At 42.6% G+C, this 18270-nt stretch overlaps 1 protein-coding gene across 6 annotated transcripts in view; it reads right to left on the bottom strand.

The window, feature by feature from the left end:
- The window catches only part of Chd7 (chromodomain helicase DNA binding protein 7), a 178048-nt gene that overhangs the window by 39608 nt on the left and 120170 nt on the right, over positions 1 to 18270 (bottom strand). For all 6 annotated transcript variants that reach the window (XR_003954972.1, XM_006538005.4, NM_001277149.1 and 3 more), the window contains 7 exons: positions 17347 to 17402; positions 6351 to 6465; positions 3297 to 3380; positions 2496 to 2633; positions 2278 to 2399; positions 1715 to 1958; positions 434 to 610 (listed from right to left, as the gene is read on the bottom strand). Coding sequence is in view for 3 of the 6 variants with exons in the window: in XM_006538005.4 (XP_006538068.1) it covers positions 434 to 610; positions 1715 to 1958; positions 2278 to 2399; positions 2496 to 2633; positions 3297 to 3380; positions 6351 to 6465; positions 17347 to 17402 (936 nt within the window). In the remaining 3 variants the exon portion in view is untranslated. The remainder of the gene's footprint in view (positions 1 to 433; positions 611 to 1714; positions 1959 to 2277; positions 2400 to 2495; positions 2634 to 3296; positions 3381 to 6350; positions 6466 to 17346; positions 17403 to 18270) is intronic.

Raw genomic sequence — 18270 nt, 5'->3', positions numbered from 1 at the left:
ATGTCACTGATAATTATTCCTACAGAAAAGAAAAATCTTCTATCACCAAAGTAGGAAGGCATGGCTATTTCTTTGGGAAAATAAAATAAGTGTGGTTTAAAACCCCAGAGCAAATGTGAGGCCTTCAATATTACAAACTTCTCAGCATCTGCAGAAACTGAACAGATGTCCCAGCCGACTAACCAACAGCGTGCATGTACAACTGCCCTCACTGGAGCAAAAACACGTGCTGGGAAACGTAGGTGGCCTGTCATCACGGAGGCAAGGCTTGGCCCAACAGTTAATGACATGGCAAATATTTGAAATTGATGTTGTTCAAATTATCATGACTATGCTCTACTGAGATACCAGCAGACAGCAGTCAGGAAGGCAGCACACTCAGAGACCAAGGCAACAGTGCAGGGACTCAGCGGCAGCCGCCACGGTCACTAACCAAGTCCATCATCTTCAGCCCTTCCAGCAGCTTGCAGTTTCTGTTCTTCAGCCTGTGGGCTTCATCGATGACCACACAGCGCCAAGGAATATTACGCAGCTCAGGACAGTCCGTCAGAATCATCTCGAATGTAGTGATGATGGCGTGGAACTTATAGGACCCCTTTATCACTCGACCCTGGGGGGGGGGGGGCACAGCACGTGAGAGCTGTTTCACAGGACTGGCTATGTTCCTACATTTGAGCATAAAAAAGCTTCTAAAATATATGTATTTAACCCTTTGGAGACCTCTGTATTTTAGGTGGCACATTCTGTTGTCAAGTTTTCTGGTTACAGTTATTTTAGTTAAAGTAGGACTTTGAAACATTTCCTTTTAAAAAGAAACTGGTGAAGTACTAGAAAAATTTGGGGTCAAATTTCCTTAGAGAGCACATGTGAATAAAGTGACATTAAGTGCTCCAGTCTAGTCACAGCCCACAGAACCTAACAGGAAATTCAATGCTGAGGTAACGTTAATTTTTTTTTAAGTTTCTCTAACTTAATTTTTTTCTTTTCTTTTTTAAAACATTTCTGTAAAATACCAAAATATTTGAAATTTAAAAAAGAATCCAAAGAGGATGAGCCTTATAATTTCTCAAATCTAAAGATAAAAACAGATTTCAATATTTTTTAATCTTTTAACTATAGGTCACACTTTGTATTGTTACCAACTCTACAACAGCCTCTACTACTTAAAGATTACACATGTTTTAGCATATACCATCCCCTATCATGCATGCATAATGCTTTATTGCCAGTAAGAGGTAATAACTACAAGCAGGTAACTACAAGACAAGATTAGAACAATTCTTACACGAGCAAGCACTAACTCCCTCTTCTGTGGCATACTTGGATTTTTACTTAATGACTTTTTCACTTCTGATCATAGGACAATAAAATGTCCCCCCTGGTCACATTTTAGCATCATTTTTGTGTGTGTGTGTGTGTGTGTGTGTGTGTGTGGCATTGTCTTAGGCATACAAAATAGAACTAGGTTACTAATATGTTATAGAGTTTGTGGTCTTAAATGTTAAGTTACTCTTTATAATAATCAGAATGACAAATGCTAAAACCAGTATTCATGGATGTAGGACAATTTTCAAACATGCATTGGATAAGAAATCTCAAGCAAGTTTCTCAAGTAAGGGAAATCGAGGCTTCTATCCCCAGGTCATAGAGATCTGAGTCTTCAACCCTCTAAAACATATACAACATGCACAGGGGTCACACCCCACCGCTTTACCTGGGGATCTTTGAAGTACATTTCATACAACTGAATGGTCCGACGGCTGGCTTGGCTCCCATGGTACACAACCACGTTCAACTCCGTCCAGGTTCGGAATTCCCTTTCCCAGTTGGGGATCGTGGACAATGGGGCAATTACTAAAAAGGGGCCATGGATTCCTTTCAAGTATATCTCATAGAGAAACGTAATGGACTGGATCGTTTTTCCCAAACCCATCTCATCTGCTAAAATGCAGTTTCGCCTTTAGGAAAGAAAAGGACAGGAAAGCTTCGTGATTATCAGCTGTCACTCTCTTTTTACAGAGTATACACTCCATAAATGCATACCCCATACCACCTTAGCTATTTTCTTAGTTCAACAAAATATATCTCAAAGAAAAGTTCCCAGCAAACAGATATCATTTCTACATAGATCCATTGATTAATTTGGTGAATAAATTAAGTATATTCCAACAGTTGAATTTTAAAAACGTATTACAGCATTAAAATTTATATTCTTAATACCACAAAGGATATGAGCTACAGCATTTATTGAAAGTAAAAAGAAGCATGTTTACATACATGTTGTACCAATTGAAAAGTAGCCAGTTTACTCCCTCCAACTGGTATTCCCTGAGTTTGTTATTGTTTTTATACTCCCTGGAACTCTCCGATTTCTTCCAGTCATCAGCAGGAGGTCGCTCCTGTTCCAAATATAGTAGATGCCATTAGTGGTTTCTCAGTGACTACACCACTATGCTATGCCCAAATCAAACCCTTCCCCGAGAGCCAGTCCTCACCACACGCTCGGTTTCCGGCTCCCTGGACATGAGTTTTTCAAACTCTTCGATCTTTGTTTGATCTATGTCCTGCTTCAGCTCCCATGTGCTGTCTTCATAAGGGAGTGAGCACCACTTCACCAGGTAGTGAATCACAGGCTGGGCCAGGTTCAAACAAATCAGAACTAAAGTCATTTGACCAAATACTATATATTCAGGAAAAGACATGAGCTCTGCTTCCCTGACCAAGACAACCCCCAGCACTGGGAAGACTCAACTGCCCACATTTTATAACTATAAGCACTGAAAGTGGTCATTTCCAGTGTATACTAGAAAGTGGATTATTGGGTATTAACAGAAAAAAAAAATGAGCTTTTTATCTGAATCATTGGTTCATGACCAAATATTAAGGAGTAGCTAATGAATACCAAAAAGCCAAATCAAAGGTTAATTTTTATGTAATCTAATTACTCAATTACATGATTTGGATTTATTATAGTAAGCTATTTGTTTATATAACTGAATAGTTGCCTGCAGAGTGAAAAACAGACAAGTTTTTTCTTCAAGGGAAAAACTATCCTGTTTGCTCTCAGTCACTTACAATGGTGAATATGAGTCTGGAAGACTGAAGGGGAAACACTTTGGGTGCTCTGAGTCAGTGGGAATTCTCCTTGAGGGAAGGAGGATTTCTGTGTTTAACGTTTCAGTTAAACACAGACTAGAAGCTTGGTAGTGGAGGCTTTGACCAGGCTCAGACCTTGATTTTGTCCCTTCTGTCAACACATGTGAGCCACCCAGGGTAACACAAATGATCTCTGTTACCTCGCCCCGGTCATCTGTGCTACGTGCAAAGTCCATTATCCGGTCAACTTCCACATAGTCTGGATTAAAAAGGTCATCCTCAATCTGTTCCCAAGAAGGAAGAAAAGGCTTAAAGTCTCGTTCCTGTCTCCAGAGAAACAGTAGTTCACTTTTCACTAGGCAGGATTTTGGGTCACAGCAACACAAAATTTGTATTTGACATCTTCTATTATATTAATTGAAATGCTACAATTTAGCAAAATCACTCCCTGTGAGGAAATCAAACTTCTCAGACTTTGTTAACTGAGTATTTTAATTACTGTGTGAAGCCTTCTACTGTGAGAGAATGTTTAAGAATATTTCAAATGAAGTGTGAAATTACAATTCACTAATGGGCAATCCAAAAGGCCTATGGCATGCAATACATTTAGCATTCTTGAAAGTACAGTCTGCAGTGAAGAGTCAGAGCCACACACAGTACATACTAGCTAGTGAGCGCATCTAAGAACGCTGCACAGCACCACGTACAGAATGTTAGCATAAGCCACCAACCCTGAAATCAGCAGGTCTCACACTGGTCTGTGAGCATGGTCGGGATGGTTGGAAATCTTTGCCAACCGATATCACCACCTCACATAGAATAACAGTCGTCCCATTAATCTTAAACATTCCAATAACTTAATTGTACTGAATGTGAGTGTTTAGGTAAAAGAATCCAAAGTAACCTTAAACACAGTTACTAACTAATTTAACTAATATTCTAACAATGTTTGTTTAGAAAGAATACGAGGCTAGAATACGCTTCAAGCAGATTCTGGTTCATACGGAAGAACAGACTGCTGCTCCCATGAAAGCTAAAGGCCACGTCATACTTTAAGAAACCTACATCTGTGAAGGTTCTGATCTGAGTCAGAAACAAAGACACACAGTTACGCGTGCTGTAGAGTAGCTTAGTTAACACTCTGTAATGCTTACACGTGAAAGGCAGCTTAGAGTCAATCAGACCTCATTCTCTGTCACTCTGGCTATTGTACCCACTTAAAATGTCCACCCTGGGTGCTTTGGATTATGAACTATGAACCAAACAACACAGACACAAAAAAAATGCCTCTGCTGCCTTCCGTTTTTCCTCAGAGGTGAGCGGTAAGAAAAAGAATACACTACGGCAGTGTATTCGATTTAAAGTGTTAACGTTCTGATGAATTTAGCTTTGCCAAAAGTGCTGGATTTAGGCAATTAGCACGTACATATTATTTATATACAACACAAGCCGTAAAAATACTCCACAAACTAGTCCTGGATGACAAAGGCCCTCTGTAAGACCACTGTCTTTCCAGCATGAGCTTTCATAGCCAATACCCAACGTGTTCTCTCCTACACCCTCTTCCAGTGCTCTGTGGCATAGGCATATGATGGGCTTCCTGGCCTAGATGTTATTTCTGAGTAGACTGTAGGTTCAGGAGAGTCAGGAAGGCTAAGTTTCAGCAAAGACTGCAACAGCAGCCATAGCCAGAGATCCTAGACAGAGTCAGGAAGGGGTGCACAGAGCTGTACTCTTTCCTGCTAAGATTCCAGATAGAACTAAGATTTCTAAGTTGCCATTTTACCAGGGTGCTTTGTATCCTGGATGCAAGTGACATGTGGACAGCAGGTTCAGAGAAACAGGCTGTATATTAGGGCCAGGCACAGTTCCCTAAGGAGTGAATACAGGAGCCAGAGTCCAGGTAAACTGAATGAACAGGGCCCTGATTTACAGACAGGGAAAGCCCACGGAGCTTCCTGGTTTCCCTCCTGCTGCGCCTCACAGAAGGTCAACAGGACACATGGGTCCTCTCTCTGCTGATGCTGGTCACCCAGCATCTCAACATTTTAGCTTAACTTTCATAAAAAGGGGCACAGGAAATAGAAACACACAGGTTTATTTTCAGACTACTCTTAAAAAAAAAAAAAAAAAGCCTTGCTACCGTTCTCCCAGGAGAGAGAACTGAGTCACAGTCAGGAGCCCAAGCCACCCGGTGTCAAGCACTCAGTGCTATTGAGACAGCAGGGCAGGAGGCTGAGACCAGAGAAAGCAGCGCCAGGTATCCTAGGCCGCCTGCCTGCTTGCCTGCAGGTACCCTGAACATGCTCCAGAAAAGCACACACGTGACCTTAGACTCTCGACTCTTCCATCTCTTCCTCCTCCACAGAAGGCTAAACCTGAAAGGCTGACCAGTAGGAGCATTTCACAACCCTATCCTTCACAGCTTATGTGCAGTTACGTCTTTAGTTATTTCCTTTTTGCCTTTGCCCCTGTCGGTGTGGAAGGAACAAACCCCACAGACTCACATTTGCAGGCAACCTGCTTGGGCCTGGCTAACACTTTCTGGAGAACAGCTAAGAAACCATCAAGTAATCTCCTTCAAAGTTAGAGAGCTGCTGGTTTTTAAATCTTCTTGTCTTGTATTTGAACATAAGTTAGTGACCTCGAGTCCAGAGAGCCGGCTAAGCAGCTTGTAAAAGCATCTTTGAGACATAACTGACCATGTCAGGGGCTGGTCCTCTCCTCAAAGAAGGTTAGATATCTCTGTCTATCTTTAACTAATAACCTAGGGCAAAGAGGACAGGGGTAAGAGACGCTGCCTACCCTCTGCGCAATGGCACAGCATCTGTTCGTGACCTTGGTAAGAGGCACAAACTTGAGCAACCACCAATGGCCACGTATCCCCATCGCATAAAACCCTCCATACTGAAGCTTCGGACCTGCTCTCTGCAGACCTCTGTCTGCTTACTTTGCTCATTTCTCGGCTGCATTCTCATCGTACAATATTAATCACACCGTCACTGCTATTTCCACATGTCATTTTCTAGACAAAGCCAACAGGAAGAATGAGAAACTTCCTGTTTACAAATTCCAGCAGCATCAGTTAACCAATGTGCAAGTAACCGTACCAAGTCACAGTACCAAGTCACAGTACCAAGTCACAGTACCAAACCAGGCCTTGTTAACAGCTTAAAGTCCTAAAATTCAAACTCTGGAATATTTTGATAAAGAGAACATTTCAAAATTCAAAAACTAATCAGGTTATTCCATACCTCTGAGAGGAATTTGCTCTGGCCCTGTTTTGACTTAAACCGTTTTATCTTTTGCTGAATTCTCTTGTCTTTTTCCAGATCTTCTACTGACGCCCACTGACAATGAAGATAGGAGCTGGAACAGGAAAGGAATACTCTTAAAACATTTAGAAAGAAATCATCTAATTTATGTCTTACTAAAAAAATCATCAAAAGAGAATACACACACACACACACACACCCCTACTTAATGATAATGGATAATGCCAAGCATCCAGCATAGCTACTAACATTTGAAAATAAATGAGAATCAGTAATGTAATAGTACTGAAAGTTGCTATCTGCCTAGCCTCGGGCTTTATCCATTACCCATTTTAAAAAAAAAAAAAAAACCCAAAAACTTAAAAGCAAACAATCAAACAGAAAACAGCCCAAAAACAAATTGTTTTCCTAAGTTAACAGATTACATGGCAGTATCAAACAATGAGCACTACAGGGCACCCTTAATTATGAAATGTCTTGAGCCTTTTAACTTTGAGAAATAAAAGGGTTTTATCAAGTTAAAATAATTTAAATTTAAAGCCTCAATTCCTTTGGGGATAAGCGAGTAGTAGGTCCCCAATTCACAGCACGACTAGCCACCAAGAGTGACGGTGCAGCTCTGGCTCCAGCCCATGACCCTCAACCATCATTCCTGTCATTAGCTTGTGTTCTTCTAAGAGCTTGAAACAACGTCTCCCTTTAGATGTCTTTTCCTTCCTTAACCTGGACCTGAACATCCGCTGATCCTCCCTTCTGCTTGCACCAGATTTAGAAGAACAACGGATATTTTGCAACACCTTCCACGCTGTGCAGCTTTGTGCTATTTGATATTTTGGCACTGTGTTGCCCCATCTACCCATCACTGCCCCTAATAGCTACCATCACCTTGTTTTTCTTTCCGGTGACGGCATCAAAAAGTTGGTACTAAGCACATGGGTCCATGCCTAAAATCATAGCACCTGAACTGCAGAGGCAAGACAAGAGGATGTTCAAGATCAGCCTAGGTAACACAGAAAAATCCTTTCTTCAGAAAACTAAGGGCCAGGGATGTAGCTCAGCAGCAGACCATATTACAAGCATGTGCAAAGTTCTGGGTTCCAGCCCCATCATCTTTAAGAAAGGAAGAATGGGGCATACTTGGATCTATGACTCTTCTAGCATCAAGATGCTGCTGCACATAAATTAAGTGGTGATTACAGAATCTTTCAAAACCCTTTTCTATTGATATTTATGTCCTAATATGTATTTTCAAATGTACAGTGGATTAAACACTAAAGTTAAGTGAAAGAGAAAAGTATTTTAAGCAGAAATGCCTCACACAAATATCAATTCATTTAACTCCCAACATATACTCAGAAAACAGACCAAATGTGCATGCATCAACAAGCAACTAACTATCATAAATAGTAAGGTAACAACTGCTGTACTGTGTGCTTTCAACTTGGACAAAATTCTAGTACATAATAAGCAATATAACCACAATCAGAAAACACAAGGAATCTACTCCAGACTTCCGGGTTAATTGACAGAAGAAACACATGGGCAGTTAACATTTTTGCCTAGAGAAGGGGACAAAGACATATGAAGCCACCAGAAAGGCTCCAAGCTGGACACAAGCACATGGGCTGGCATAGGCTGGCCCTGCTCTGCCACCTGCTATCTGAAATTTTCCGTCAGAAACTCCACTTTCTCCCTCGACACTGATAACTCATGGAGGCTCAAGCAGGGAGGAGAAGAAGGAAACAATCAAAGGCTGCCTGCCATCTCTTGTTCATTAAGGAACAAAGCAGAAGAGCTCTTCCTCACAGACTAGCTAGCACTGAAAACGAGACAAATGTTCATGGAGGGGTCAACTATGAGAAAAATAAACTATTAAATAACCTCAGGAAGCCTTAGAAAAACATGGCTTGCAGTTACTTTGCAAAACGAACCTTCCTTTCCAGACATTTTTCTAAAAGAAATGACTTAAATAATATTTATATGTAATGTTGAAAAAGATGGTACAAAAGGGAAATTAATTCCACCTATTTCCACATGTTAGTGAAAGGTTCTAACTAAGATGCTAGAAAATGTCCCATACTGCTTTAAGAAGACAGCAGATGAGCCAGCAAGAGGGCTTAGTGGTAAGGGATGCTTGCCACCAATTCTGATGACCTGAGTTCAATCCCTGAAACACACACTGTGAAAGGAAAGAACCAACTCCTGCAGGCTGTCATCTGACAGACAGTCTCTCCCACCCCCAGATGGGGAGAAGGAAGAAAAAAAAAAACAACAACAAGAAAGTAAGATTTACTACAGTAATAATAGAGTTAGCTTAGTGTTAGCAAATCTATTTTAAAGTATACAATGTTGATATATGTCTAAGGAGAAAAGTCACACAATTATTCCTATTGGTGCTCAACATTGCTTGAAATTTAACGCTTACAGAAGCTGTTTTAAAATTCAGGATACTTAGCTGTCTCATATGAGGCTATGCCAGTGCCTGGCAAATACAGAAGTGGATGTTCACAATCATCTATAAGACGGAACACAGGGCCCCCAATGGAGAAGCCAGAGAAAGCACCCAAGGAGCTGAAGGGGTCTGCAACCCTATAGGTGGAACAACAATATGAACTAACCAGTACCCCCCAGAGCTTGTGTCTCTAGCTGCATATGTAGCAGAAGATGGCCTAGTCAGCCATCACTTGGTCTTGCAAACTTTATATGCCCCAGTACAGGGGAATGCCAGGGCCAAGAAGTGGGAGTGGGTGGGTAGGGAAGCAGGGCGGGGTGAGGGCATAGGGAACTTTCGGGATAGCATTTGAAATGTATATAAAGAAAATATCTAATAAAAAATTCAGGATACTTGGATTTGATTGATATTTTATGAACATAATTAAGTATGTAGGCTTTAGACATGAAGCTAGGTCTTATCAGACAAGAGATGCAACAGGGACTTTTCCACAAAGGTCAGGGGTAAGGAAGATATGGATACCCACTATTATACAATATCATGTAGGCACCAATGCTATTAAATAAACTATCTCTATTTGCAGACTAAATGATTACTCCCGCGCACGCGCGCGCGCGCACACACACACACACACACACACACACACACACACAACTCACCAACAGTTCAGAAAACTAATTCAGTAATGTAAAAGAAAGTAAAGTTGGCACATGGAGTTAATACGTAGACATCATTCACAAAAACAGCCAATGAGAGGGCATTAGACTTGCATAAAACTTCTTTCATAACAACACCAAAGACAAAGGATTTAGCTATGAATTTAACACAAACTGTACAAATGTGCATAATGAAATGTTTACACACTCTTAAAAAGTCACAAACATAGAGCTGAACCAACTAAAAGGATTGTCGGCTTTCTATACAGTACAAAGTCAATATTCTAAATTATAAATTTGTAAGTGTAATTCAGTGTAGAGAAAATATAAGTAAGCATAATCGTGGAACTACACAAGTTCACAGAAGACTGCTTGTATAAAAATAAATATGCAACAAGACCCACAGAAACATTAAAAACAGGGAGCATCTAGGAAACATACCAGATATTAAAATATACTAGACAGCTCCTGAGGAAGCTGGTGCTGAGACACAGAGAGAGAAACTGACCACAGGAGGTCTTCCAGGCCTCAGCCCTCTTCTAATTAGTGTGTTAACTCAACATGCAAGCTCTTCTGCTTTTGTCTGTTTTGGTTTTTTGTCAACTTAACACAATCTAGAGTCATTTGGGAAGAGGGAATCTCAGTTAGGAAAATACTTCCAAAAGACTGACCTTTGGGCAATGCCATCTATGGTTGGGTGGTCCTGGGTGCTATAAGAAAGCAGGCTGAGCAAGCCAAGAGGAGCAAGCCAGTAAGCAGCATCCCTCCATGGCCTCTGCATCAGCTCCTGCCTCTGTAGTGCTGCCTTGGCTCCCCTCAGTAATGGCTGTTTTGCTAAGTCGCTTTTTGGTCATGGTATTTTACCATTGCAACAAAAGCCTTAACTAAGACAGATGCAGGCACCAGGCTGTGGGGTGACAGGCTGTGACAGACCTGGCCATGTGGTTTATAAGAGGAGTGTGGTAATAGGTGCATTCTGAGATGGAGAGACCACCAAGTGCTCAAGAGTTCACGGAGCCGTTCTATGGGAGCCTGGAAGATAAGACCGCTGAAAGCTATGCAGATGATGGAGGCCAGGCTTGTGAAATTTCAGTGGGAGGTTTGAGAGCCCATTAAACATTATTGCACTATTTGGTATTTGAATTAAGAATCTGTAGTTCTGGTCGGTTGGGGCTGACGGGTTAGCTGTGATAAAGAAGAGTCCAGCCACACTGAGCTGAAGTCTTCTTGGAACTGCTTCCTCAAGGTCAGCACGCAGAAGCTGTGTGGCCCAGAGGGGGCCAAGGCTAGATGTGATACTTGTGTGTAAGAGTCTCGCATGTGGTGACAGTTTAGAAAGCATAAAGGGGTCATGGAGAGTGGCTGAGCGTTGTGAGAAGCCAGAAAAGGACACGAGTGAAGGTGCAGCCTCAATAGCAGAAGAAGCCGCAGTACTGAAGGGATCGTGGAGCTAAATTGAGGCTTTGGCACCGTGTGGCAGGGTCAGAGTCCTTGAGAGCCTAAGGAAAGCCACTGATGAGAGCACACAGTTATATTACAGATCTTAGCATTTTGGAGATGTCGGTGTCATGGGCTGACTACCAAGGACAGCAACAGGTATGGAGTGGAGCCAGGCTGCGTCTCTGAGACAAGCTGGGTGTACTCCAGATGGCATAGTCAGACGAAAATCTGCTTAGCCCCTATAGAGCCCAGAAGATCATAAATTAGTAGGTCTTGACCTGTGGGTTACGAACCCATGACCTGCTCACAAGGGTCCCCTCCCCAAGACCATCTTTTCATATCAGATATTTGCAATTTATAACAGTAGCTAAATTATAGTTATGAAGTAGCAACAAAATTACTTTTATGGTTGGGTGGTCACTGCAGACTGAGGAGCTGTATTAGGGGGTCACAGCATAGCAACCGCCCTAGAGTGAATCCCGTATTAGGGGGGGTCACAGCATAGCGACTGCCCTAGAGTGAATCCCGTATTCGGGGGGGGGGGTCACAGCATTAGCGACCGCCCTAAAGTGAATCCCGTATTGGGGGGGGGGGGTCACAGCATAGCGACCGCCCTAGAGTGAATCCCGTATTGGGGGGGGTGGTCACAGCATAGCGACTGCCCTAGAGTGAATCCCGTATTAGGGGGGGGTCACAGCATAGCGACCGCCCTAGAGTGAATCCCGTATTGGGGGGGGGTGGTCACAGCATAGCGACCGCCCTAGAGTGAATCCCGTATTAGGGGGGGTCACAGCATAGCGACCGCCCTAGAGTGAATCCCGTATTGGGGGGGGGGTCACAGCATAGCGACCGCCCTAGAGTGAATCCCGTATTGGGGGGGGTCACAGCATAGCGACCGCCCTAGAGTGAATCCCGTATTGGGGGGGGTCACAGCATAGCGACCGCCCTAGAGTGAATCCCGTATTGGGGGGGGGGGTCACAGCATAGTGACCGCCCTAGAGTGAATCCCGTATTAGGGGGGGTCACAGCATAGCGACTGCCCTAGAGTGAATCCCACGTGTAAGACGCTGAACTCACTGCACCGCTGGGCTTCAGTCTTGCTTTGATCGGATTATAACTGTGCCCTGGCTCTGCCTTTTTAAAAAATAACTGTATAGATATTGTTCTTATCTTATAGAGTCTACCATTAAGCCCGTTTGTACTATTTTAAAGACAATGGACATTTACAGAGGCTTTTAAGAGACTGGACATTTTAAAGATACTAAACTTTTAAAATATTTGCATTTTTATAGTGTGAGTTGGAATGTTTAATACTGGAATATCTCAGGGATGAACGAAAAGGACAGGGCTATGATTTAATAACCGATGTGCTTGTATACCAAGTAAGAATGGGGTCTGATGTGGGGTTGTTCTGTTAGTGTTGCTGTTTGTCACCCTGACAGAAGCTAGAGTTATCTGGGACGAGAAACCTCAGTTAAGAACATGTCTCCATCGGATTGCCTGTAAGAGTCTGTTGTGGCTTTCTTGACTTCTGGTTGATGTGGGAGGGCCCGGCTTACTGTGAGATGCTGGCACTCAGTTCTGTGAGAAAGCAGGCTGAGCAAGTCATGAGGAACACAGGGAAACAGTTCCTCATGGCTTGTGCTGCAGTTCCTACCTCCAGTGCAGGCGCTGACCTCTGCCACAGCCTAACTAAGTTACTAACTAAACCCTCACTAAGATATGAGTCTCAGGAGTTTGGATTTCTAAAGAAAAAAACAAACCCACATAAATGCCAGGTGGGCATGGAAGCTGACATGTAATTCCGGAGCTCACAAGACAAAGCCTTCTCTGACAAGGATAGCTAGAAAGGCGAGTACTGGGTCCAGCTGAGACCCCGAGTCAATGAATATGGTAAAACAAGATTGAAGGCTCCCAATGCTTCCATATGCATGTACCCACATGTACATGCATACTCATACACATGCCTACATGCAAACACATGTACACACACACAGAGGAGAGAAGAAAGAAGAGAGGATACATAGATATAAGTAGATCTATTGCACAAGCTGTATATCTCAAATATCTGTGAAAGGAAAGACTTAACTGTGGGTGTGTGCCATCTAACATTGTGCTCTGTGACAGACTTTGTATGAGGCAGACAGTGGTCCCATAATCTTATAAAGGACCTAAAAACTTCCCATGGTCAGGTGATATAAATATTGTAATGCCACGGAACAGTACGTAACCCATGTGTTTGTGGTAACAAGCAGAAACTTACTGTGCTACCAACTTCATGAAAGTATAGCACATATAGTTAGTTAAATACAGTAATAGCAATGCCAACAACAACCACGTTCCTAGCTATGCATTCGGTATGCAATCCTTTTCGTTATTTAGAGTGAACTTCTACTCACAAGCCATGGTACAGTGGCGACAGCATTAGACAGCTCATCTTTACCCTACCTTTTGACTGACTCAAAGCATCATACTGAATGACTGACCGGAACCATCTAGGTCTAATTAAGGACATGCCATGCCATCCACACAATGAGGGAATTAAATGATGGTGTGTTTCTCAGGATGGGCCTCTGTTGTTGACAAGCATGAACACCAAACACCGTGCTTTGAAGCAGAAAGAAACATGGGTAAGCTAGAGGAAAGCGTGGGCTAATTCTACCTTCCCAGCAATATAGGGGAGAATGACTGGGAAGCCCGCTCCAACAAAAGACTAATAAATCTAACTGCAGAACTCTTAAATGTATTGGGGGTATGGGGTGGGTCAGGTGGTTCACAGTGGAGGTCAGACACCACTGTTGGTAAGAAACTAACTCTCTGGTGTTGATTTTCTCATCAACCTTGTGGGATCTGGGGTGCAAGCTCAGGTTGTCAGATTTGCACATGAGTGCTGAGCCATCTCGCCTTTAACATTTATGCTGTAATAAGTTAAAAAAAAAAATGAGAAGACAACAGCACAGTGAACTCAGTCCCTGGCGGCTTCTGGCCCAAGAGAGGATAACCCTCATGCCTAAAGAGCTTACAAACCAATACAATGAGTTATAGGAACATGCGCAAATACATACCCAGAGACGTAGCAAAAGATGGTCATAAAGTTATGAAATGGTGTTCTTACAGTCAAGAGAAAACGTAATAAATGTCACCAAAACTGAGAAGGCAGCACAGCATGCTGGGAAGGCTGAGGACACCTCTGTATGCAGGTATAGTGTTCATCTCTCAACACTAGCATGGGGCTATCATGATGGCTCAGGGGATACAGTGCTTCCTCCCAACCCTACGCAGCTGGAGTTGGTCCTTGGTACCCACGGACTCCACAAAGCTGTCCTCTGATTACTACCACATGCAGTGGCATACGTGCATGTACCCTCACATATGTGCACACAAAACAAACAAACAAATGAAAATGTACGAGATTTTTAAATTACATTATGCCTTCATATAGCAATCCTATTTTTTTTTTTTTTTTTTTTTTAGGAATTCACCCTAATGGTAAATATCCAACAATTTAAAAAATATATAGGCATGCCTGAGAAAAATCACTGTGGCGCTGTCTATCACTACAAAATGTAAGACGCTATTGCTAAGGTCACAGATGTGGAAGAGTGAAGAGATGCACAACAATCATGTAGTGGAAGCCGTAAAAACCAAAAGCAAAAGGCAGCACACACCCCACAAAGACTCATACAGTGATGTCCAGAATAGTACTGAAGGAGGGGGAAGAGCAAAAGGTATAGTAACGCTATACAACCTTGTAAGACAGGGAAACGCATGTGCACCTCTGTGTGCACATACATGCCTACCTATGTGTGCACATACATGCCGACCTATATAGCTGCTACTCGCGTCAGTCAGAAGTGTAAGAAGCAGGTCCGTATTGAATGGTAGGTTACAGCAGAAGGGACACTTCTCACCTGACTATCTGTGTATACAGCTCCGACTTCTGACTCATTGTAATAGTTTCACCAACTTAAAAATGCAAAGGAGATGTCGAAGATAAAATTAAATCGAAAACTGACACTGCTCAACTCAGTGGTGTGTGGGTAAACATAAAGTCATGGAGACCTTGGGACTAAGGGGATTTTGAGTAAGGTATATAACCTCTAACACTGTGAAACTAGGATAAAACATCCTAAACAAAGAAACTGAAACAAAAACTCAGCTAATACTTCTCTTTTTATTTATTTATTTTTTCATTAGGGTTTCTCTGTGTAGCCTTGGCTGTCCTAGAACTCACTCTGTAGATTTGCCTGCTTCCTCCCAAGTGCTGGGACTAAAGGAGTGCACCACCAGCAGCTCAGCTAGGATTTCTTAATTCCTTTTCTATATATTTTAAGGTTGCCAAAACCAAACCAAACCAAACCAAACCAAACCAAACCAAACCAACAACAACAACAACAACCAGATGGTAAGAGCTAAGCTTCATATCATTGAAGAGGGGAATAGCTACCCATTGAAAGGAGAAAGGGCAGAGGGTACCCTGTGGGAGAGTTGGGTGGCACTGTTTTGTTGTTAGGCAAGTGGAGGCATAGGTAGAGGTAAGCACATATATATAACAAACAGCTACATGTGCCTAAAGATCACGTGTACATGTGTTTGCAGGTGTGTATACAATCCTAGCAACGTCTACCAACAGTGACTTCTTGGCAGCCATGAGCAAGATCATGGCCCACATTTGGCTCCTACATTCTCTATCTAATTACTGATCCTACAACTTGCAGACAGAGGACAAGCTGGGAGCACACTCTGACACCAGAGCTCCAAACAGGATAAGGGAAAAGACAGAGCCAGCTTAAAGGGATTCCCACCACTACATCTGTAGTGACGTGAGCAAAATAAATACTACTACCAGAGAGAAGAATTCAAATCTCAATAAAATGAACCCCCCTGACTATGAATTAGCCAGGGCAGAGAATAAAGGCCCAAGTATTCCACCAACTTAGCAAACATTACCATATTTAACAATCTCCAAGTATTTCAGATATAGATTAATCACAATAAAAAAAATCCACCCTACAATTTTTGCAACGTTCTTACAAATCTGAGTTAGCATCAAAACAAGTTAATAAAAACTTCTATTGAAAGCTTAATTTCTCTTTCATCTCCATAATAGTGCACAGGAAACCAGCTTAGTCCTCCCTTAAACTTCTTGTTGCCTGTTTGATAAGTCTTCTGGCTTGGCAGCAGTCCCTGGTACAGGGTCCTACACTGTCTTTGGAGCTTCCCACAGGTGAATGGATGGCAACCCTTGGGTCCCACCCACTCTGTCTCTGATGCCTGTCATCTATTGGTGCAATTACATGTCAATCAACACTTAACCCTCAGTCCTCCATCTGACTTGACACACCCAAGGGAAATCCCCCTGCAACTCATTTAGGTTACCCCCTCTTTGCCTATTCAGCTTCTCTCGTTAAGGATTCCCCACAGGAAATCACCTCATATGAACGATGTGCTTAGACATAAACTCACCATGAGGACACAATACTGATGGCAGCTAACATTTATTGTGCATTTTATTTTATACTGCCAGACTTCATTTCACTGACTCTCACAGTAAGACTGAGAGAGACTTTTTACTTAATGTTTTGCTTACCTCCTCAGAAGAGTGACCCTGTATTTACACAATGCAGACCAAAGGGACAAAAGCAGAGAAACATGGCACTCGGTGGTGACATTTTCCTGGGGCAATGTACTTTCTTAGGCTGTTTTCACAACAACTCCTAAAAATCATCCTTTAAAACCCAGGACTGATTCACCCGGGCTTTACATATGTCTTCTTCAGAGGAGCAAAGCAGAGAGAACAGATCTGTGGTCAGCAAAGGTGTCTGTCCTTAGCTGTGTGTCTGGTTAGGAAGGGCCTCTGTCTTCTTCGGGAGGGTAGTGACCAATCCTGAAAACCACACTGACTTGCCAAAGTGAGCACACAGATCCCATGACACAGCTCAAGGCAGCTGTGTTTCTCCATTCAGATTAAAACTAAACTAAACTAAACTAAACCCACTAAACAAATATTGGAAAGCAATGCACATAAAGCCAGAGCTCACTGCATCAAAGCCCGAGAGCATCCTGGGCCTCGGGGCCTCTGAGGGGCTACAGAGTTCTCATCACAGATGCAGGGAGAGGCGCAACCATGAAGAGCAAGAGCCACTCTTTGGGGGACAGTCAACTTCTACTTTATTTCACTATGATCACATCAGATGTTTCTATCTATGATGAGCTTCTTGCTTATATAAGAAAATTAGTCAACTTCTACACACTAAATATTTTCTAGAAAAGCATGTGCAAAGTACTACAAATAACAAAGTTAGGAGGAAACAGCCTTTCTGAGGCAGCAAAGAAACCATACCAAACTCTCCATGTTCACAATTCTTAAAGAGTCCTGTACTCCAGGTCTACCCTTCCCCGCTGAAAGGAGGAACAATTTACTTACAAGTTTTTGTACTTCACATAAAATTCCTCAACTTCTACCTCCTCGCCAGATTCCTTCTGCAATGAAAGAAGATTGAGGTACACACGTTAAAATCATATACCGACGATTTCAAAGGCAGCCACATACTCCCACAGGGGGACACAATGCCTGAGGTGGCCTGACTGGAAAGAGGAGCGCACAGGAAGCCTGGGCAGCCTGTGCCGTGGGGACTGACGTACTCAGGCACATGCACGCTGCTCCACTCAACGCGCTTGTGATTGTATGGCATGAATCATTTTAACCCCTCCCTAACCACATGCAGCTTCATTCACAACAACCTGACCCCAAGCCTGGCTGGCTGCCAAACCCGCAGTGTTAAGTAGACGCCAAGTGTACCATTTTCTCAGGCAGCAGCCAATTAGCAACTGCTCTCCTGAATGCCATATGTATTATTTTTGGCTGCCTCATGGCAACTTTACATTGTGGGTTTTGTAATGTTTTAAAATATTTAAAAGACATTTATTTCTCCATATAGTTAATAACTCTAAACAAGAAACCATATAAAAGGAAACCTTGCTCTTATGGTGGGACTCGGGGCATCACTACTCATGGTTTGAGTTTTACTCAGTGGAACAATTAAAGTCTTTCAGACAAGATGTCTCACACACATGGCAGCCAAATAAAATTAACACTTCCAATCCCACATTTCGGTGGGTTAAAATTGCGATGCATGTCCGCCGAGTCAAGAGCTTTCGGTGGTCAGAGTGCTTCCAGAAAGTACCGAAGACAACATCAATGCTATGGTTTAGAACCTCTCTTTTCCTTTTGGCTTTTGCTTTTGGAGTGTGAAAGGATTCATAATATGTCATTTTCTTACAATGTTTGAGCAGATAAAGCAAAGATGTAAACCATAAACAGCCTTTACCCACGTGTCAGGAAGTTCTT

This window comes from Mus musculus, chromosome 4 (genome assembly GCF_000001635.26).
Source record: "Mus musculus strain C57BL/6J chromosome 4, GRCm38.p6 C57BL/6J".
Lineage (NCBI taxonomy): Eukaryota > Metazoa > Chordata > Mammalia > Rodentia > Muridae > Mus > Mus musculus.
The sequence above is the reverse complement of the archived record's forward strand: the minus strand, read 5'-3'. Positions and strand labels throughout refer to the sequence as shown.